General features: G+C 40.9%; 1 protein-coding gene across 11 annotated transcripts in view; it reads right to left on the bottom strand.

Moving 5' to 3' along the window:
- tncb (tenascin Cb) overlaps window positions 1-22,899 on the bottom strand; it is a 156,285-nt gene that overhangs the window by 17,224 nt on the left and 116,162 nt on the right. For 4 of the 11 annotated variants that reach the window (XM_063073941.1, XM_063073940.1, XM_063073943.1 and 1 more), the window contains 8 exons: window positions 16,347-16,619; window positions 12,394-12,666; window positions 10,330-10,602; window positions 7,595-7,717; window positions 7,305-7,448; window positions 6,044-6,163; window positions 3,390-3,533; window positions 2,089-2,219 (listed from right to left, as the gene is read on the bottom strand). In XM_063073941.1, the coding sequence (XP_062930011.1) occupies window positions 2,089-2,219; window positions 3,390-3,533; window positions 6,044-6,163; window positions 7,305-7,448; window positions 7,595-7,717; window positions 10,330-10,602; window positions 12,394-12,666; window positions 16,347-16,619 (1,481 nt within the window). The remainder of the gene's footprint in view (window positions 1-2,088; window positions 2,220-3,389; window positions 3,534-6,043; window positions 6,164-7,304; window positions 7,449-7,594; window positions 7,718-10,329; window positions 10,603-12,393; window positions 12,667-16,346; window positions 16,620-22,899) is intronic. The other 7 variants (XM_063073938.1, XM_063073942.1, XM_063073944.1 and 4 more) reach the window with 3 other exon arrangements.

Raw genomic sequence — 22,899 nt, 5'->3', positions numbered from 1 at the left:
TGGAATTCATTGCCATGGATGGCTATGGAGGCCAAGTCATTGAGTATATTTAACTCAGAGGCTGATAGGTTCTTGATTAGTCAGAGCATCGAAGGTTATGGGGAGAAGGCAGGGGAATGTGGTTGAGGAATAAGAAGTAAGCCATGATGGAGCAAACTTGATGGGCCGAGTGGCCTAGTTATTAAGCAGATTATTGACTTCAGGAGCAGGTATCTGGAGACCCATGAGTCAGTCCTCATTGGGGGGATTAGAGGTGGAGAGGGTCAGTGACTTAAAATTCCACTATGTTTTCATTTCAGGGGATGTGCCCTGGGCCCAGCACATAAATGTCATTGCAAAGAAAGTACAGCAGCACCTCTACTTTTGTAGAAGCTTGTGAAGATTCAGCATGTCATCTAAAACTTGATCCTGTTTGACCCCATCTATTGCGTCCGGTGCTCCCGGTGCAGATCGGGGGACCGCTTCGTTGAGCACCTCCGCTCCGTCCGCCAAAACAGATAAGATCTCCCAGTAGCCACCCACTTCTACGCTGCTTCCCACTCCCATTCAGATATGTCCATACATGGCCTCCTCTACTGCCATGATGAGGCTAAATTCAGGTTGGAGGAGCACCAGCTCACATACCGTCTAGGTAGTCTCCAGCCCCTTGGTATGAACATAGAATTCTCCAACCTCCGGTAGTTCCCTCCCCCTCCCTGCTCCTAACTCTATTTCACTCTGCCCCCTCCCCCAGCTGCCTATCACCTCCCTCATGGTTCCACCTTCTTCTACTACCCATTGTGTTTTCCCCTATTCGTTCTTCACCTTTCCTGCCTATCACCTCCCTGTTTCCCCTCCCCCACCCCTTTATCTTTTCCCTTACTGGTTTTTCACCTGGAACCTACCAGCCTTCTCCTTCCCACCCTCCCCCCACCTTCTTTATAGGGCCTCTGCCCATTCTCTCTTCCGTCCTGACAAAGGGTTCTGGCCCGAAACGTTGACTGATCGTTTCGACGGATGCTGCCCGACCTGCTGAGTTCCTCTAGCGTGTTGTGAGTGTTGCTTTGAGTCTATTGTGTTTCTTGTATTTTACTGTGAATGCCCACTGGAAAATGAATCTCAGGATTGTATATGGTGACATATATATTTTTTGATAAATTTACTTTGAACCCTGAACTTTGAGGTTGTCAAAAAATGCAGCAGGGAATTCAACATTTAGAAATAAAGGGGATAGATTTTAACACAGACAAGTGTGTAGTTATGCATTTTGTGGGAAGTTAAGCATTCAAAGGAAAGTTTACAGTAAATGGCAGGATCTTTAGTAGCATTGATGTACAGAGGAATCTTGGGGTGCAAATCTATAGCTCCCTGACAGTGGCCACATAAGTAGATAGGATGGTATGGAAAGCATATCGCCTGCCTGCTTTCATCAGCTGAGACACTGAATATTGGGATGTCATGTGGCAGCTGCATTAAACTTTGTTTTGGCCACATTTGCAGTATTGAGTACAGTTTTAGTTGTCCCATTATAGGAAGGACGTGGAGGCTTTGGAGAGAGTGCAGAAGAGGTTCACCAAGATGTTGCCTACACTGGAGAGTGTTAGCTACAAGGAGAGGTTGGACATATGTGAATAGTTTTCTCTGGAGTATCAGAGGCTGAGGGAAGATCTGAGAGAATGAGAGTCAAAGCCTTTATCCTCGGGTAGAAATGTCAAATACTAGAGGGCATAGGTTGAATGAGAAAGGGAGAGTTTAAAAGAGGTTTGCGAATAAAATTTATACATGTGATTGGTAGGTATCTGGAATGTGCTGCTAGGAGAGGTGGTAGATAGCAGTGTTGAAGAGGGATTTATACAGACTCAGGAACGAGCAGGGAATAGAGGCTATGTGGGCAGATGGGATTAGTTAGATCGGCAACATGGTCAGCACGGATATGATGGGCCAGAGTGCTTGTTCCTGTGCTGTGCTGTTCCATGTTCGAAAGTCACCCCTTTGCCTATCAGAGTTCAGTTAGGTTCAGTTCATACCTGCACGCAGTCAAGAGTTCTGAAGGATGGGGATGTCACTGCCAATATTCCACTTGGTTGTTTCTCGCCACAAGGGACTTACCTGTGTTTTGCCATCTTCGGCTTCGATCGTCAGAATGTAGCCACTGATCTGAACACGGGGAGGATTCCATGAAATGAGGGCATCATTCATTGTAATGCCACTCACTGCTAAATCTCTGGGTGAATCAATGGCTTCAGGGAAAGAATAAAAACAGATGACCATCAATTAGAACAGTTGCTTGCACTTAATCCTTTTTTAACAGAAAACGATCCTTTTAAAATAACAATAAAAAAAGTGTCTAAGTAATTGAAATCTTTTATGTCCAAGAAAGCTTTTAGTACACTGTTTAACATTGTTTAAACTACTGACATCAAAGTTTCCCTAAGTAGTCATCTATGTCTTCGGTGTGTTTCCTCCAGTTACATTTATTAGGGATCTTATTTGTCATAACTTTCTGGTGTTCTTGGATGTATTGTAATTTTATTTTGAGTCTCCTGCACACTCTCCAGACGACTTTACTGTTTGATGAGAAATGCTCTGCAGTGCACTGTGTAAGGACTGCATTTCATAATAGTGAATGAAAAAAATGGTAAGGGAAGCTGGTGCCAGCTACCTGATGAGCAAGGCGAATGGATATATCCGTGGCAGAACAAGGTCAATGAGAGGTGTACTCTACAGCCCAGCCAGTTCACTGATGTCCTTCAGGGAATGGAAGGTGCTCCTGCCCCTGGTCTGGCCGGCATCTGGTTTTTGTATGTAATTATATTCTGACTCTCAATTAGTGCATTCAGGAGAACTTGGGATGGACCCCAAATACAGATTTGCCAGTGCTACCCTCACCAAACACAGACCACCTTGTGCTTCTCTCACTAAATACAAACCTCCCAGTAGCTCCCTCATCAAATATAGATATTTTAGTCTCTCCTTCACTAAATACACACTGCCTGTGTCTCCCTCACCAAATACAGATCACCCAGTGTCTCCCTTACCAAATACAGACCACTTTGAGACTTTTCCCCACGAAATCCAGACACTCAATTACTCCCCCACCAAATGCAGATCTTCCAGAGCTCTCTACACCAAATAAAGACCTCACAGTGCACGCGTCACCAGTTAAAGCCCACCCCCCCCCCACAGTGCCTCCCTCGTCAAATATAGGCAGCCCAGAGCTTCTCTCTACAAAGCTGCAAATGGAAAGAAGGGATGACGTGAGGCAGGCTGGTGACTTTTCCTCATGCAACAGCGAGTATGCTTGGTCATTCTAACTGTGAATGGTTCTCTGTATCACCATTGGCCAGTTCACATTTAGTTTCATGGACACCACGTGAAGATCTGCACTGGAGAGACGGAGAAGGACCTACCAGTGGTGAAGGAGGTTTCAGAGGTAGAACTTCTGAGAGAGTCTTTCATGGCATAGATCAACACTCTGTAGTGGGTCCCCGGCAACAGATGGCTGAGTTCCGACTGGATCAAATTTCCTGAAACCCTCTTTGTTACTGGTGACTCTGATGAGAAAGGATGAAAATCCTGCTTCAGGTGCAATTCAAAGCAGAGTCCATGGCCAATTTCTAAACAGGTTGTTTAAACAATTCTTTCTAGTTGTATAATAATAATTAAATGAAATGCACATGCCGCATTTTAATTTGCTTTGGCTCACCCCGCTTCATGTTGGAATAAGATATTAATGAAGATTTGTCAGGATAAGGAATGCCCCATTTTCATTGGTTGCACTTTCTAAATGGGAATTTGCGGGTCCGAAATTTTCTTGAGAAGGTTGCCCTGGTTTGATCCCTCCATCAGACCGAAGAGCAATAGCAAATAACCTGATTGCTCCACCATTCTCTCAAACTTCTTGCTGCTTTGACTGTTACTGAACACTCCACAAACTTTTACAGATGTACTGTTGGAAGCGTTGTGGCTGGTTACATCGTGATCTAGTTCAGCAACTTGGCAATTCGAATATGCAGGAATGTAAGAAGCTTCAGAGAGCCAGGGACCCATTCCAGTACATCATGTCACATCCCCCCCACCCCTCACCTACATGAGGCACTGCTTCAAGAAGGTAATATCTGAGATCTCAGATCCCCATCAGCCAGGTCACGCCATGTCAGTGATACTACCGGGCAGGAGATACAGAAGCTTGAAGTCCCACATCCGCAGGTCCAAAACAGTTACTTCCCTTTAAACATTTTGTTTATTTATTATTTTTGTGTATGAAGATACAGCATGGAAAAGGCCCTTCCGGCCTTTCGAGCCGAGCCGTCCAGCAACCCCATGGTTTAACCCGAACACAGGACAACTGTCCTAATCACAGGACAATTTAGGATGCCCAATTAACCTTCCAACAGGAAACCAAAGCACCCAGGGCAATCCCACACGGTCACGGGGAGACGTACAAACTCCTTACAGGCAGTGGCAGCAATTAAACCCCAGTCACCGGTATGTAAAGCACTGCGCTAACCGCTACGCCACCATGCTGCCCTTGAACCAACCTTCACAAGCTCAATCACGACCCCAGCATCATTTTGCTCCAGAATATACTTTGCTTTGTCTCATTCTAATTGTGTTCTTTCTTCTTTAATTTTGTATCATTTATGTTTAATCTATAATTTCCTTGTGAACTTAATTTTAGTAACTTAAGTTTTTCCTAGCCTCCCTGCACACATGTACAAATGCAAATGACAATAAATTCAGCTTTGATCTTGGCATTAATTTTGACTCGATCACGTCTACATCTTTTAACCCTCCTTTTACCACCTCACTGATCACTATATTAAAAAAACAGCTGTTTTATGAAGAAATACAGACCATGGGACGTGTTAATTGTCTCCTACAGTTCTTCATTATTCTTTTTCCATCCTTGCTAAATTAAAGCTTTGACCAGGAGTACAGCTTCCACCTTTTATCCTTACAAGTGCTGACCAACCTTATGCATTTTTCTAGTTTCTTCAATTTTTACTTCAAAACTAAATCTGAATGCACAAAACTTTTAAACAATATTCATGCCATTGATCATTGAGGTAATCTATAAAGCTAGAATGGTTTGCAAATGTTCAGGATGAAAGTACTTAGTAGGCTGTGAAACACTATCAGGTGGATTGAAGCTAAGATAGGCGCTATATAAATATAAGTCCTTCAGTCAGTTTTCAATGAAGGAGCCAGGAAATCAGATTAAAGAGCAAACACCATTGAGATAATGCATGCCACTGTTAGATTATTCCTGTCGAAGGTAGCCACTGGGTAGCATATCCAGCAGCCCCTGGTAGCGTAGTGGTTAGCACAACGCTTTACAGTACCAATGACCTGGGTTCCATCCCTACCGCTGCCTGTAAGGATGTTCTCTCCGTGACTACATGAGTTTCCTGTGGGTATTTCTGTCTCCTCCCACAGCCCAAAGACATACTGGCTGGTAGGTTAATCAGTCATTGTAAATTGCCCCGTGATTAGGCTAGGGTTAAGTTGGGGTTGCTGGGCAACACGGCTGGGAGGGCCTACTCCATGCTGTATCTCAATAAATAAATACCCCTTGAAATCATGGATAATTTGTCGGAGAAATCTTCAGGAAGGCAATTTGGATAATACCACAGACTATTTTAGGGGATTTATTGCATGAACCATTGTAAGTCAAAACAGGAATATCAGCATTTTTCCTTATAAGTTATCACTCCATCAGCCTCCATGCCAGGGGTACCAGAAACAGAGAATGCAGGTCAGGCATCATCTGTGGGACGAACATCAGAATTAATGCTTCAGGACAAAGACTGTTCACCTTCAACCTAAAGCAATAACTCTGTTTTTCTATCAACAGATGCTTGACATACTTCGTGCTTCCAGTGTGTTCTGTTTCTGTTCCAGATTTCCAGTATCAAATTCACACGCCAATTTGTAAAGACCCATCCTAAAGATGACTTACAGATAAACATGAACTAATATTGCTTCTTAATTACCTGTCCAGTGATTTGATTGATGTTTAATCACATTGTTTCTCTACAACAAGTGAGAGATTTGCACTTACCATCGTCAGCGCTGTAGGTGATGACATATTCATCAACTGCTACAATACTGGGCTTCCACGCCAGCAGGGCTCCAGACTCCGTTGCATTCAGAACTCTCAAGTCAGATGGACTGTCCAAGGCTGTTAGGGGAAAATTATGCCCAATATCACAAGATATTACTTTCAAATCCACTTTATCTACACTTTCGAAAGCAAAACTGGCTCTCAACTCCTGCCTTTAAGATCTGTTTTAACTTTAATCACATACTTTTTAAATACCTGCAGCCAAATTTGCTGCATGCCCTACCAACGCTTCTCAAGTCTTTTAAATAGTACTTCATCACTTTATATTCCAGAATTTAAAAAATGTTCATATTGCATTCTTTTTCATATCATCAGGATTTTTCACCCAAGAATATTTAGGTAAAGCATGATAATGGATTCTTATTCTACATTGGAAAGTCAGCCTCACCAGTTGTCACACACCCATTCTTCACCCCTGGGCTCTCATCCATCACTTTACGATTTTAAAGGTACAACAAAGGACACTTGACCTCACTTCAATTCAGTGAAGCTCAACTCACTGTCTCCACACTGGTTGAGAACCTCAATTACCAGCGTATTTTCAATCCAGGATATTATTACGGTAATGAGGATGCAGTCATTGTTTGGTTGTTTCTAAATTTTGATGAGCAAGGATACCTTCTTACACGGCTCTCACTTTGATATTCAACAGGGAGCTAGTCTCCATTGCTTGCTCCTTCGAAGATCAATGAGGGAAATAAACCAGCCTGATTTTTTCCACATTCAGACATCGAAACTGTCTCCCTGTACCTACCAAGGGCCAACAGCTTCATGAGTCAATGATAGTATGTTCTACAACTAGTAGTACAGCCAAAAGTAATGGAAAGAGATTGACCTTTCACTTCCCAGGATTGTTGTGGTATAAAAAATATTTTTGAAGATTATTGACACAACACAATCAGAAAATACAGGGGATTCATTGGATTCTGGACTTAAAATACATTGTCAGAGATTCTCTGTCTGATGGACCACAGTTTTCTTGTCATTTTTTTCAGATGGGTATATAACTAAGGAAATTGCTTTTTTTTTGTCAAACATTCCAATACCTCCACTTGTTTTACGCACATCAATCTATAAAGCTGTTGAGCAGAAAACACTATACAAGCACAAGACACAGTATGAAAGTCAGACTCTTGCTAATCCATAAGTATTCTGAAAACATGCTGTCTGTTTGGCAGTGCTGCATTGTTAGTTTTACCTGTCCTCACTGTGCCTGACGTTGGTTCACTGTCATCAAACCCTTTCACAGAGACGACTCTGACTTGATACTGAGTGGCTGGAGTCAGGTTGTGCAGTACAGTTTGAGACCTGCTGCCTTCAACAGTCACAGTGGTGCTTTCACCTGTGAAAATCAGCCCGGAAGGCGAAAATTACTCAGCATGGAGCTAACTTTAAAGGAGGTAATATTGCAAAGACTGGTGAAAACGATTGGACGTGTGCACGCTACTCTTGACGGAGAGTGAGAAAGAGGCCGAGTTGTCAGCTTACCTCCATCAGTGGGCTCATAAATGACCTTGAAATTGTCGACGTGGGCTCTGGGGAGGTCCCACCTGACTAGCACCGTGGTGTCAGTGACGTCTGAAAACTCTAGATGTTTAGGAGATCCCACCCCTGTGTGAGAAAGTTGGAAAAGGCAGACACGTTTTATTCCGTTCTTTAGCAAACGTAGGGGAACGGCTGCCACACTCCCATGTTGAAGAGAGACACTAAAGAGTGGGCATGAGGTCAACTGTTCAAATTCAAGGCAATAATCCTGTGATGCAACCTTTTATCAGAATGACGACTGGCTGAAACACTAATTTTCTCTACAGCTGCTGTCTGGGCCTTTTGAGCAAATCGATCGTTTTCTGTTTTATTTTAGATGTCAGAACTGCACTGCCTGCATTTACTTTCATGTCAATTCAGAAAATTAATTTTCAGCTGTAACACTGGATGAGTCAGAAAAACAGATATGGAGTAGATATGTGGGCAGCAATTCTCGGAACAATTCCTGGAAAAAAGTCATGCACACCAATTGAGGTAGACCTGATAACAGATAGACAACATTGTCAATTGAGGTAGACTGACAACAGACAGACAACATTGTCAATTGAGGTAGACCGACAACAGACAGACAACATTGTCAATTGAGGTAGTCCTGACAACATACAGAAAAAATGTCAATTGAGGTAGACCTGATAACAAATAGACAACATTGTCAATTGAGGTAGACTGACAACAGACAGATAACATTGTCAATTGAGGTAGACCGACAACAGACAGACAACATTGTCAATTGAGGTAGACCGACTACAGACAGCATTGTCAATTGCTTTAGCCTTGCTTCTGAACCATTTTGCTTTATTCTTAAAATCATCTCTTCACTTATATGGAAATGTTGGCTGACATTTTTTGTCCAAACATGAAATGTTAAAATGCAATTCTGCTTGTTAGCACTGTGAGAATATGATGTATATTACTCGGCTGTCCACCACTGCACAAATCAAAAATGTTTACTGGCACACTGCTTGCAGGTGATTATCTGTAAGTAACTTTGCTGGAAAATTCATGTCCAGTTGGCTGCTGTAGAAATGCTATATAGTCATATTTGCTTAAGACTGATGCTTTGGGCACTTGACCTGGAATGAAATTCTATTTCCATTATTTTTAGTTTGTCTTTATTGCGCAGCTTTGTTGTTGCACAGAGATGTACAATTTCATTCTTGGATGCCACATGTATGTTTAATTTCCCAGTTGTTCACTATACAAAGAGCAGGATATCACTAATAGAGGCTCGGTACAGAGCTGAAGTGCATGACAATGCTTTTCTAAATGAAACAAGATGGAAGATGCTTTCTGATTAAAGGTCATTGATGAGAAACATTAGCTCTTTCCCACTACCTGGATGCTGCCTGGCCTTCTGATGATTTCCAACATTTTCTGCTTTAATTTCCAAAACGCTCTAAAACTAGAAAAAAATATGGAGCCACTTGTCAAATGGGAATCTACCTGGTAGCCTTACCATTGGTCCTCCTACACTTACAGACACCACTGCAATTCCTCTGAAAACTCATACATGACATAACAGCAAGGGATGAAATTAAGATGTCAACAACACCATCCCCATCATAAATCTGTTCAGCAGAGTCTGCTTAAATGCCATATTAAACAAGACTAACAAACCTGACACCTCTGCTTAGTAGAGTGCAGGGATAATTATCAGTCAATTACCAAAAACTAACAGCAGTAAATGGGGAAAATGCAGAGGTTTTTGACCGAAAGCCAACAGGTCAGATATTGTAAAGTCCTTTCTATTTGGTGCTGTACTGAGGATCTGAGAAGAGCCACCATGATTCTTGGAGCTTGAGACTAGGTGGAAAGCTCCAGCATGTTTGTCTGACCTGTACTTCTACTCAAACATAGCTCACTATTCCCTCACCACATCATCGCTTCTATCTTCAGTTTCTCCCAAACAACAAATGAATGTTGGTTTAAAACTGCCAATCCTATCGTCCAATAGTTATCAGTCTTTAATTAAAGAGAAAGGGTAGAAATTCATCATCTGTTCTCTGTGTGATACAGTTCACTTCAGTGGAACTGAACATCAAAAGCAAAGTTTAATACTGGCATTGCTACTTCAAGGATTAGCTTCATACCACAGCGCCCAAAGAGTTGGAATGCTAACTGAGGACCTCTGCAACATAATTTGTCTCTTCTAACTCTAGCCACAAGACAACGCAAATACACACATGTTTGTGGTTGTTCCGGAGGCAGAGTGCAGCAGGGTGAGGAAGGACTAAGCTGATCATTGGTCAACACCAACATTTCCGATCCAAATCCCCTTCACCATAGAAATACTGGATAGAAATTAATGTCCTTTCTCTCATTATCTGCGTTTCCTGCTCCAGACAGAGTCTGTGTGCGTGTCCACCATAACTGCTCACCCCTCTGCCATGCACAGCAGAAACAACTCTGCTACAAGACGCCTCTATTTCAAAGAGACACTGCCTAGTCTGCCCCTGCCTTCTAGGTTGAGAGTGAAAACGATCCTAACGAGTTGAGAACAGAAGTGGAGATGTCTGTATGCAAAGTTTTGAAAATAGCTCACTGGAGGCCGGATGTGGTCTGCGTTAATTTATTCCCTTCAGAAGGAAATTTGTCTCATCCTGGGGGAAGAAAAATCATTGGTGAATCAGGTGCAAAAGAGAAAATAAAGGTAGAGGTTCTCAAGAAAATAGCAATACCTGTAGTTGCAATGGTAATTATCGACTGCGATCGTCGTTCCTCTGTAACACCAACTAAGGAAATATTATACTTAGTACCATCTTGCAGCCCTTGGATGTCAATGGTTCGCAGATCACCTGATAGTCTGTAGTCCAGAGGAGGAAATTCATCTTTGGAATCACTGACTGTAACATTAAAGTAATCAAAGGGATTGTCATCTGTTGTCCAAGAAAGTTTGAAGCCACTTGAGGTAACTTCAGAAACGTTTAGGTGATCCACTTCAGGCTCGGACTCTGAGAGAGAAATAAGTTTTGTAAGTTCTTGTCCTTCCTCTTAGGTCTAAATAATAATTCTTGTTAATGGTTCATTGCTAAAGAAGTCAAAGTTGCTTTGGTAAAAGAGAGTAAGGCTAATTAAAAATCTAAGGATGAAGTTTTCCAGTGTGAATAACAATTCAGAGAAGAATTAGGGTAATTTCTATAAATTAATGGGAATATCTGGCGACTTGGTAAACAATCTGAAATAAAAGAAAACGGCCATAAACCTAAAAGGGAAATCAGATAGCAATTGTTCAGGCAGCAGAAGTATGTCTCTAGGACTTCGAGAGATTTAGAAATTATGAACTCCCTATTCCATTTCCCCACTGAGAATGGACCTGCATTGATCTGGCTCCACACAAACCTATTGGTGTGCACAAAGCATCTCAGATCAATTCCCTGTGGAGGTCTTAAGTAGTTACATGTAGAAAACTAATCAATCCAAATGACAGGGCAGAGTGATGAGAAATAGACAAAGCAATTAGGAATGACAAAAGGCACAGATCTTGTAAAAACACAGTTCGAACACCATTGCAGGTTTGGTAAATGCAGCCAACATCAAGCCTGAAGGAAGCATCAAGTTGTACTTCAGACACACAAAGGCAATATTTTGATTGTTAACAACAAAAGGAATTGTAAAGGGATATCAGAGTGTAATCATGAGCAGTTACAATACAAACATGAAGATCAGAAGTCATAACAATTAGCATATCAATGATTAGATCAGGTTTCATTGACTAAAAATTTCTGAACACAGCACATTAAACACAAACAGCAGTTAACACTTTCAGTGTGAGTTCCGTGTTATGGGGATCGACGATCAATACATTTTGAGGAGACTGGTGAACAGGTTAGACATAATCTGACAACAGTTAAAATCATCCTTCTAATTTAACACAGATTTTCACGAGAACACTGAAGCTAGTGTCAAAATATTCACAACAGCCATGCACAAATACAATAGAACACTACATTTTTGACAGGAATTCAATCTGGTTCTTAGACAAGGTCCCTCACCCAGATACCAAGCTATCCCTGAATGTTACTTTTGTCTATTACAGGAGATTTTATTGGTAAGTAGTTTTTCTTATCAAGCAAAATATCCCTGGGAATTAAGTATGTTTATATCATTGGTCCTTATTAGCTTCAAACGTGCTCAGACAGATAAAATTCTCAAAGGCTGAGTAAAACTACCCCTATTGTGATCCAAGCCACTCTTATTTGCAGAATGTAAATGCGTTATTTCTACATTGCTATCCTAAGGCCACACATACGTGTGTTTAGGGATGGTCAATATGGCAATTGGATTGATAATCCCAACTTTCACATGTCAATTGTGCTTTATGTATGGAATTCTGTTCCTGCCCCAATGGAATGAACAAAGTGAAGTTTAAGTAGAATTTGATTGAAGCAATATGAATTGAAATCTACCTCAAATACAGTTTGAAGAACAAAGATTTTATAAAGCCAACTTCTAAAATATTTTATATTACGCTTTTAAATTAAATTCCAATGTCATTTTACTTGTTAATTGACATAATCCAAAACGACTTTCATCCATGGGCCCTTTCCTTAAGATTAATTTAAATTCTTTATTTCTGGAAAAAACACAGCACAATCATTAATGTGAAGACATTGCTGGATGTTCTCAACCTGAATAAAGCTTTCAGAGTGTTAATGCGTTATATAATACAGGACACAAAAACCTTGAGAACAAAGGCATACATAAACAAGTGACAGAGCCCTGAGTGATATATAAAAAAATACCTGTTGCAGTCCTAGTAAAGAGAGGCTTAGAGTGCTGCCCCTTGGCTACACCATATATATTAATATCATAATCAATTCCGGTGATCAGGCCTGTGATGGTAATGGAACGTTGATTGCCTGACACTCTGTGTTCCATTGGCTCCAATAACCTGCCAGAATCTCTAACCACTATTATAAAACTTTCATAGGCCCCGTCCGTGGCATTCCAAGAGACTTTGAATCCATAAGAGTTTATGTTTGAAACCACTAGGTTTTCCATTTTTGATTTTTCCTCTGGAGAAACAGGGAATTATTTTAGGAAGAGCATTAATTTTAAATGTCACAATCACAGTTTGCTTTTTTAATCAAACATCATTTCACAACTATTGCCATCATTCGCAATTTGCAAGTTAAAAGTTCAAATCTGTGTCTATGTACTAAACATTGTAGAGCAAGAAGTAATTAAGTGCAAAGTTAACAGTTGGAAAATAAAGTTGTATTAGCAGGGAGAACATCTCTGGAGCAAACTTTTGAGAAAGAATCAAGTTAGTTGCATGAAATGTGAGCATTTGGAGCAAAACTGACGTTTACAGATTCCTGAGGCCATCAGACAGCTGAATTAAGCCAGACCGACCAGTGAATAATACAACTGATCTCACTCTTCAGAAAGCAAGAGAGAAATCAAATTAAACATCTGGAGCTCTCAGTTTATATCCAAAGCATGTGAACTCGTGTGAATTTCAGGAAACATCAAACATGTGTGTTGGCTTCCATGGTTAATGAGCCAGCAGCACTTGGGTGCACGTCTGGTGCCTGGCCAAGTTCAAAGACCCAAGGGACCACATGTCAACACAAGTCACTTAATTTAGGAGAGGTGAGGTTGAGAAGCATAAATAAAGGTCATAGCTCTTGACCGTGCAAGAAATGGCATCCAAATGTCTAGGAAACAAGCCCACTGAAAGTACCAGATGTATGATGGCTTACTGATAGATACAGCCCGAGTGCCGTACAAAGCTAGTGACAATCTCATGATGCAGCATGCCGCTGTGACAAGTTAAACCCGAATTCAGAAAAAGCAAACTGTTGAAAACCGGTGGTACGGTCTGAAAGACAAGTATACAATTCTGTGCACCAATTAACCTCAAAATATCAACTGGAAGTTTAGCTTGAACATGAACACAAAGCAATTCCAATTGATTATCACCGCCAATAGAAGGCCATCATTGAGTCATCCATGCAGGACGTAATTACAATGTTATTGAAGACACACACAAGGTGGGGTCATAAAACAACTTGTGTAACTTAAAATGCTTCATCAGCATGCAAAATCATATCAGAACAGTAAGTATTGCATGCTTTTCTCTTCCTCTGTTGCAGATATCTAAGGAGACATCTAAAAGAAGTTCAGCATGTCTTTTATTCCCCTTCCCTATATGGCTTCTTACAGGTCTTTGCAATGCCTTTGCTGTAAGATTTGTTGACAGATAACTTATTTGTTCATCACTACACTTGGGAGCCTCAATAAATTCAAACTTTTTATGTATAATGAAGCTATTGGCCAAAAGAGCGAAGGCAGCTTAAATCAGTACATGTCATTTCACCGTTCAAGGTCAGCCTCCCTCGGTATATGTAGTATATTTAAAGTATCTAAATCTATTTAGATACATTTTTAAAGACCATAGTTTATTTTTCTGCTGTGCAGACTTGTGGTGTGCCAAATGACCTAATTCTACTGCTCAGCCTTATAGCACTATAAGACCATAAGATATAAGAGCAGAATTAGGCCAATTGGCAGAGCAAACTTGGTGGGCCAAATGGTTTAATTCTGCTCCTGAATCTTATGGTCTTATAAGACTTAGGAGCAGAATTAGTCCATTCAGCAAATCGTGTCTAAACAGCAAAAAATAAGTTAAATAGTCTGTGAGGTGACAAGCAAAACACTTTGTTTAGTCTACAAGGATAACAAAGAAAAAATCTGGAATATCCATTTATGAACAAAAATTGTTGAAATAAATCACTCTCATGTGCAAGTTCAAATATAATTGATTGAATTGAACAGATTTCCCTCTGAGTATGGAAGGCCAAATTTATGGAAGGCCACAAGAGCAGATTTTTGAATTTTGTATCTTCCAAGGATCACTACTGGATTCTGGAAGACTGGAAAATCGCAAATGTCACTCCACTCTGTTAGAAGGGATGGGAGACAAAAGACAGGGAATTATCAGCCAGTCAGCCTGATGTCAGTGGTTGGGAAGATGTTCGAATCCATTATCAAGGATGAGTTTTCAGGATATTTGGAGACATATAGTGAAATAGGCTGTAGTTAGCATGGTTTTCTTAAGGGGAAATCTTGCCTAACAAATCCGTTGGAATTCTTTGAGGAAGTAACAGGCAGGATAGACAAAGGAGAGTTAATGAATGTTGCTTACTTGGATTTTCAGAAGGTCTTTGACAAGGCGCCGCACGTGAGGCTACTAAACAAGATAAGAGACCATGGCAGTACAGGAAAGGTATGAGCATGGATAAGATTGGTTGATTGGCAGGAGGCAAAGAGTGGGAATAAAGTTAGCCATTTCTGGTTGGCTGCCGGTGACTAGTGATGTTCCTCAGGGATTGGTGTTGGGTCCGCGACTTTCATGTTATATATCAATGATCTGGATGACAGAATTGATGGCTTTGTGGCCAGTTTGCAGTTGAATGAATGATAGGTGGAGGGGCAGGCAGTGTTGAGGAAACATGGAGTCTGCAGAAGGACTTGCATTGATAAAGAGAATGGGCAAAAATTTGCCGATGGAATTCAGTGTAAGGAAGTATATGGTCATGCACTTCAGCAGAAGAAATAAAAGCATAGATTTTTTTCTAATTGGGGAGCAAATTCAGAAATTGGAGTTACAAAGGAACTTCGCAGTGCGGGTGCAGGATTCCCTAAAGGCCAACTTGCAAGTCGAGTCGGTAGTAAAGAGGCAAATGCAATGTTAGCATTCATTTCAAGTGGACTAGGAAAAGAAAGCAAGGATGTAATGCTGAGACTTTATAAGGCATTGGATAGACTACATCTGAAGTACTGTGAGTAGTTTTGAGCCCTATATCTGAGAAAGTCAGTGCCGCTGTTGAACGGGTCCAGAGGAGGTTCACGACAATGATCGCAGGAATGAAAGGGTTGATATATGAGGTGCATTTGATGATTCTAGAAATGTACTTACTGGAGTTTCAAAGAATGAGAGTGGATCTCATTGGAACCTACTGAATATTGAAAGGTCTAGATAGAGTGAATATGTAGAAAATGTTTCCTATAGAGGGGAGAATAAGACCAGAGGGCACATCCTTAGTATACAATAATGTCCCTTTAAAACAGAGACGAGGAGGAATTTGGTGGTGCCTTCAAAAATGGACTGGGAGGAAAGTCACCATCCTTTACCGATATCACTAGTGAGAGCTTTGCTTTAATCTGGGCGTACACCTGGACAGAGTTTGCCTTATTACTGATAGTAATAAACCTATTATATTATTAAAGCAGTAGATGGGAAGATCTTTTGACCTTCAGTCGAAAATGCTTGTGCACAGATATAAACACAATTTGACATTAATTCTACCAATCTGAAACCTGCTTCCGAGAATATATCTCACCCTGACATATTTGGCTTCTCTGGAGATGGTCGCTGTCTCTGTATGTTATACGCTCCTTGTGTCCCGTAACTGTATTAAGCCCAATCTACCCCACATCTCTGAGCTGAAGGTGTTTTCAGTATGTTAGTCAGGACACCTGAGAATAAGGAGAAACAGGAATAGAAAGAAGGAAAGCATGCAAAGGTAAGCGTGTGAGATTTTTCCAGGCGTATTGGGAGCCGTTAGTGCGGTTGCTAATGACAGTAATGCAGCAAGCAACAGTTACATTTTAAAAGGGGAGAATTATTCTTACAGTAAGTCTAAATAAACCATGAAACTGGGAGCCTGCGTTGCACCTGATGATATACCTGTAGCAGTGACCGCAGTGAGTGGTTGCGTGCGCCAGCCTTCAGTTACACCAGTAATGTTAATCTGGTATCCAGTGCCTTCTACTAGGCCTGAGATGTCAGTAGTTCGTGTTTTCCCTGATAAAACATGCTGTATTGGGTCAAACGAGTTTTCAGAATCTTTAACATCTATGATAAAATATTCAAATGCCCCGTCTTCAGCTGTCCAAGAGAGTGTGAATCCTTCTGAGGTAATCTCTGAAACAACTAGGCTGTCAAGTTCAGGTTCTTCTTCTGAGGGAAGGAAGATTTATGGAAATATTTATTTTAGTCACACTCTTTGATGCAAGATACCATTTTAGAGCAAATGTTCCTGAATTCTAATTTCAAAATGAAGACTGTGATAGCTCAGTACAAAACTCATGCACACAAACCAACAAGAGATAGTAACAGCTGTGAGTAAAAAATGCCAGGATTTAAGCTGGCCCCTCCCACAAAACATCTGTAATTGTCACCGGTCAAAATAAAACTTTAAGGCACGGTATTTGTAAACCATTTGTTTTGGCCTATAAAGATGCTAAACTGAATGACAGTAACAAAGACAAGTTCTCTCTTTTCTGTTTAGAAATTCAGCCTTGGATAGCAGTGCTCAACACAGTGTATAGTAGTGGCTGCATGTTCTGGACTGCTTCTCAAACTTTTGGAACCACATTTCGGGAGTAGCGATGAATTGCCAGCCAGCGCTACATAATGAGTGTCGTGCTGCTGACTGTGGGTCAATTTCTAGACACATGATTTTAGCCGCAAGCAGAAGGAAATGGTTAAGATGGAAAGAAAATTGCAAGTGCAAGTTTGAAAAGAATGAGTGAGCTTGTCCATGAGTCATGTTCTATAACAATGATGCTTGGCTTGCTAAGGCAATAATATTGAATTAGTTGTTTGGCAGAAGGTGGGAAACTCTCATTAGATGACAGGTCTGTCATTTTTACCAGACACAGTTAACTTGCTTCCACGTTTCTTAAATAATCCACAACTAACAGAAAGATGGCTTAATATTTCACAACCGTAAGTGCTCCACGGTGGTTTAAAGAAAATCCTGGAACAAGATTTTGACTCTTAATTTCCAATTATTTTCTATTTCAGTCACATCAACATCAATTCTGAAATCCAGTCCAAAAGGTCAATGTTTTTATTTGTATTTCTATTTATTGAGATACGATAGGCCCTTCTGGCTCCTTCGAGCCACGCTGCCTGGCAACCCCCCGATTCAGGATTGAAGGGCGCCCTTTCAGAACAGAAATGTGAAAAAATTTTTTTAGTCAGAGGGTGGTGAATCTATGGAATTTGTTGCCACGGGCAGCAGTGGAGGCCAAGTCATTGGGTGTATTTAAGGCAGAGATTGATAGGTATCTGAGTAGCCAGGGCATCAAAGGTTATGGTGAGAAGGCGGGGCAGTGGGACTAAATAGGATAAAATGGATCAGCTCATGATAAAATGGCGGAGCAGACTCGATGGGCCGAATGGCCTACTTCTGCTCCTTTGTCTTATGGTCTTAGGTCTTATGGTCTAATCCTAGCCTAATCATGGGACAATTTACAATGACTAGTTAACCTACCAACCAGTATGTGTTTGGAAACTGGAGTACCCGCAGGAAACACACGCGGTCACGGGGAAAACGTGAAACTCCTTACAGGCAGCAGCGGGAATAGAACTCAAGTCACCAGCTTTGTAAGGCATTGTGCTAACCACTACACTACTGTGCTGCCCCATGTTACTGGGGAAGAATTCTTTTTCAAATTGCATATTGAAATAAATATATCTTAGGTTCTAATATAAACTCTACTCTGTCCAAAAGAATACAAATGCAGCCTCAATAAATTTTACCATAATTAGAGGTTTAAGTACATAGATTAGATCTTTGCAGCTTGGTTTTAAGTATGTTTGTACCTCAAGTATGAGCCAGTTCTGCTTCAGTTACTAATGAGTTGTAAATGGGCACATACAGTCAGAATTGTAAATTATTCTTCTCTCCTCTGGGCACAACTGATTTGAAAATGCTGTTATTGGTTCAGGGTCATTAACACGTTTATTACAGCACAGTAGACAGTGATTCAGCCTTTCCTGCAGCAGAATAGTCGCATCAGTATCATTCCCCTTAGCTCCCTGACTATGTAATTCATTCTCACCATCTTCTCCTTTCGATGTTTTTATCACTTACCTAAACTAATGGGCAGCCTGCAGTAGGCAATTAACTGACCCACCTGCCTTAGAGATGTGGAAGGAAACCTGGACACCTGAAAGAAGCTCAGAGTGGCTCAAGCCGTGAGGAAATGGCACTACCTGCTACAACCTTGTGCCTCGCCTGACACAGTGGCACAGTCTGGTGGAGAATGAGGCTTGAAACATTAAGCCAGCTTTCGCTGTCAGATGCTGGACCACTTGTCTGGGTTTGCATGTATTTGTTCTTCCAATTTCTGCTATTTGTTGTTTTCCTTTTCATTTTCCTAAGAGTTGAATTTGCTTCACTCAGATTGACAAAGGGCCAGAAGATTTAATTAAAAATAGATTTTGGCAACTAGCTATGACAGTAGTTGTTACAAAGCTAATTACAATGTGTTGCCCTCAGCCAATACATCACATTTAAGTAAAGCATAGCAATACAGTAAAACACAGAGACACTTCTGCCGGTAGAAACTAGAGACTGTTGGAAGCAACATCCCAACTCTCCTTCAAGATGCATGGCATTCTAAATCTCCGCCCATGAATCACAGCTACTCATCACTGTGTGGAAGCAACATTCACAAAAAAGCAGATTCTGTGCTGCCAGACAGTATTGGCATCCTTTTGTTGGATGAATCTTCGCAGTCATTTGGATTACATGCATGCTGTGAGCAAATCCGATTTTCTACCTGTTTAATGCCAACACTATTAAATCACTCGGCTTCAGAAACTGCTGCAAATTTGGTGACAATTGAAACCTAAAGTAACTGTAATCTGGAAGTAATGAGATTTTGAGAAATCACTACTTAATTTGATTTCTCAATATCTACTTGCTTATAGGATTTATTAAGAAGCAGTTACTCAGTTTTAGCCCATGTCGCTTGGAATTTGCTTTCACTTCTGTGTAACTTCCATCATCATCTTGAGCTGGAAAGTTGCTGTGAGACAATAGTGTTGGCCAAGCAGAGTTAGTCATTCACAGGGAGTGTCTTTTTTATGTTGTGAAGTACCTGAGCACTCTATAATTGATACATGCTCCATTTAAGAGAAAGGGCCCAGATTCTGAATTTCAAATGTTCTGCAAAACGTGCACTGCCTCATTAGTAAAATAAGACTCCAGCCAATAGGGTGTTGTGGCAAAACTGAAGATAATGGACCAGAATTTGCTGGGAAAATTGTAGTGACTTAAATACTTTTGCTGATGGTAGACCATAAATTATTCAGCAAAATGTGTTGGGGAAGCTGTACCCCCACGAGGAGTGAAGGACTGACAAATTGTCAGACTCAAAGGTGTCAAAGGGACAGCGTTGCCTCTGTGTATCAATACTGATTAGTACTGATGGAAGAAAGGAGAAGAGAGAACGTCTGGGAAAGGTGCAGTTTTGATTACGCTGGCTGCTTCATTTTCCCCTCTAAGGACTCTGTCTACATGATATTTATTTATTTAGATACACAGCTTGGAACAGCCCCTTCCAGCCTAACAATGCACACTGCCTAGCAGCCCGCCAATTGAACCCTAGTCCAATCATAGGACAATTTACAATGATCAATTTACCTACTAACTGGTATGTCCTTGGACTGTTGGGAGGGAACTGGAGCACCCGGCGAAAACCCACACGGAATTGAACTCCAAACTCCAGAGTGACCCAAGCTGTAAGAGTGCTGCGCTAACCGCTGCTCTGCCACGTTATCCATTCTTGCTGCATCACGCAAAAACCTGAAAGCACGTAGCGCCAGGGTCAAGGACAGACTCTAATCTGTTGTTAGGACGAGCTGGACTTCTGACCTCACAACCTACATCGTTACGATCTTGCATCTTACTGTTTACTTGCACTACATTTTCTGGGCAGCTATTAGATTTTATTCTGCATTGATTTGACTTTATCTTTTCGACCTCAATACACAGTGTAATGATTTGATCTTTATGAACAGATTGCCAGACAAGCTTTTCACTACTATCTCGGTGCATAAGAACATAAACCGTACGACATAGGAGCAGAATTAGGCCATTCAGCCCATTGAGTCTGCTCCACCTTTCCAACATGGCTGATCCCACTCAACCCCATACACTTGCCTTCTTGCCATATCCTTTGATGCCCTGATCGATCAGGAAACGATCAACTTCCACTTTAAATATACCCATGGACTTGGCCTCCCCCATAGTTCTAAAAGTTCACAAGCTGCTCTAAAAAGCCATCTCGTAGGCATTCAACAAATTCCCTCTTTTGTGATCCTACACCAACTTGGTTTTCCAAATCCCCTTGCATTTTGAAATCCTGCATTTCAAGTGTGACATTCCTCTTATTACATGCCCTTTCAAGCTCCTTTTGAAATCTGAACCCCACATCTTGGCTACTATTTGGAGACCTATATATGATTCCTATAATGGTTTTTTTAACCCTTGCAGTTTCTTAACTCCACCCAGAAAGACTCAACATTCTCTGACCCTATGTCACCTCTTTCTAGAGATGTAATTCCAGCTCTTACCAACAGTGCCACACCACCCTCTATGCCCTTCTAACTGTCCTTTCGAGACTAAGTATATCCTTTGACGTTAAACTCCCAACTATGACCTTCTTTCACTCATGACTCAGTGATGCCCACAACGTCATACCAACCAATCTTTAACTGAGCCACGAGTGCGTCCACCTTATTCCCCGAACGCTACATGCATTTCAGTACAGCACCTTCAGTCCTGCATTCTTTGCCCTTTTGAAATTTGCCTCTGTGGTACAATTTAATGCGACAATAATAAACCAACACCAATTCTAAATCAATTTGCTGACACCAGGACTATATGACGTGTAATTATTTCATTCATCTTTTCCTTGGGCCTACCTTATGTTCTCTTGATCAAATCAATCTTCCCTTCCGTTTACTTCATAATCTCTTCCCTATTTCTTTCTATTTTCTACTCTGATGATCAGATTTTTCCGTTGGTCTTTATGTCTCATTCCTGATATTCCCCCGGTCCTGGCAATGCATGGATTAATTGACTTGGGGAACAACATTATTCATAATTATCAGAAATTTGCAGCAAAATTATTTTTCAGTTGAAAGGTGGTGGTACTGGGGGGTAGTATTGAGGATGAGGGAGCAGCTTACCTAATGCAGCACCCAGCATATTCTGAGCCATTATATTAAGACACAAATCACCAGAAAAAAGTATCTAAAATGTTAAGCTATTACTGACATTGAGCACAAACACATTAAGAGATTCCCTTTGTTAGAGTCACAAAGAGCATTTCGGTCGATGGAAAGAAATCCCATACATCAAAGGGGGCCAGATTCTGTGGAAACATTTGCTTGATGATATTTAGAGAAAACGGAGAGAGAGTAAAAATGATTTTGCGATGAAGTATCGATACCTGTCAATGCAACAGTGGTCACAGGGTTTGTGCGTCGGCCATTAGCAATGCCGTATAAATAAACCACATAATTAGTACCAGTAATGAGATTGGAGAGCTCAGTGTTTCGCATGCTTCCTGGTACCGTGTACTCCAGTGGATCTGAGAATCGGTCAGAATCTATAAGTTCTATAACAAAGCTTTCAAATGCCTCATCCTTTCCCGTCCAAGAGAGGCTGAAGCTGTTTGCAGTAATGTCTGAAACCACTAGGTTGCTGACTTCGGGGTCTGCTTCTATAGGGATTGTTTTGGAAATAAAACTTCAGCACTTTTAAAGCAATATAACAAAAGAATACAGATTAGCTTAATATCAGATAACACAGTCTAACATTCAAGTTGATGCTTACTACAATTACGAACAGATAATTCTAGATTATTCTGTATTGTCTGGTGAGATGCTAGAATCTGTGATCTCAGTGGAATTTCAGTTTAGCAGCTATTATTGATCAGGATGTTCAAAATAACCAACATTTTTGTATAGTTGCACCTGATTTATTTTATGATCCTGAAATGCCTTTAGTGCATTACATTAACGTATCAAGTTTCCCCTTGTGGCATTATTTCTGCAAGTTGTAATCTTAAGCAAAGTATTAGCTGTGATTTCTTGTTTACAAATTCTGTACGAATTTAGGGCTACACTGATTCGATATGATGTATGCAACCACCTTTGTTGCTGCTAATTGGACCTGTGGAGGAACAGAGGGATCTTGAAGTCCACATACATCCCTCAAAGTAGTGTAATGCCCTGGTTCATTTTTTTTTACTGTTATGCAGTTTTGTGTTTGATTTTTTTGCTGTTTTCTGCAGGCTGCTTGTTTGGGTTACTGTTGAAGATAAGAGATAGGAGAATAGTGTGTCATGCAATTAGGATGGCTGGACTAAGGGGAGACTTTTGTTAAGGAGATGAAGAGAGAAGAGGTCGTAGGTTCAAATTGGAGTGGGGCAGT

This window comes from Mobula hypostoma, chromosome 21 (assembly GCF_963921235.1).
Source record: "Mobula hypostoma chromosome 21, sMobHyp1.1, whole genome shotgun sequence".
In the NCBI taxonomy this organism is placed as follows: domain Eukaryota; kingdom Metazoa; phylum Chordata; class Chondrichthyes; order Myliobatiformes; family Myliobatidae; genus Mobula; species Mobula hypostoma.
Note: the sequence above shows the minus strand (reverse complement) of the source record. Positions and strands in the feature narration are given on the sequence as shown.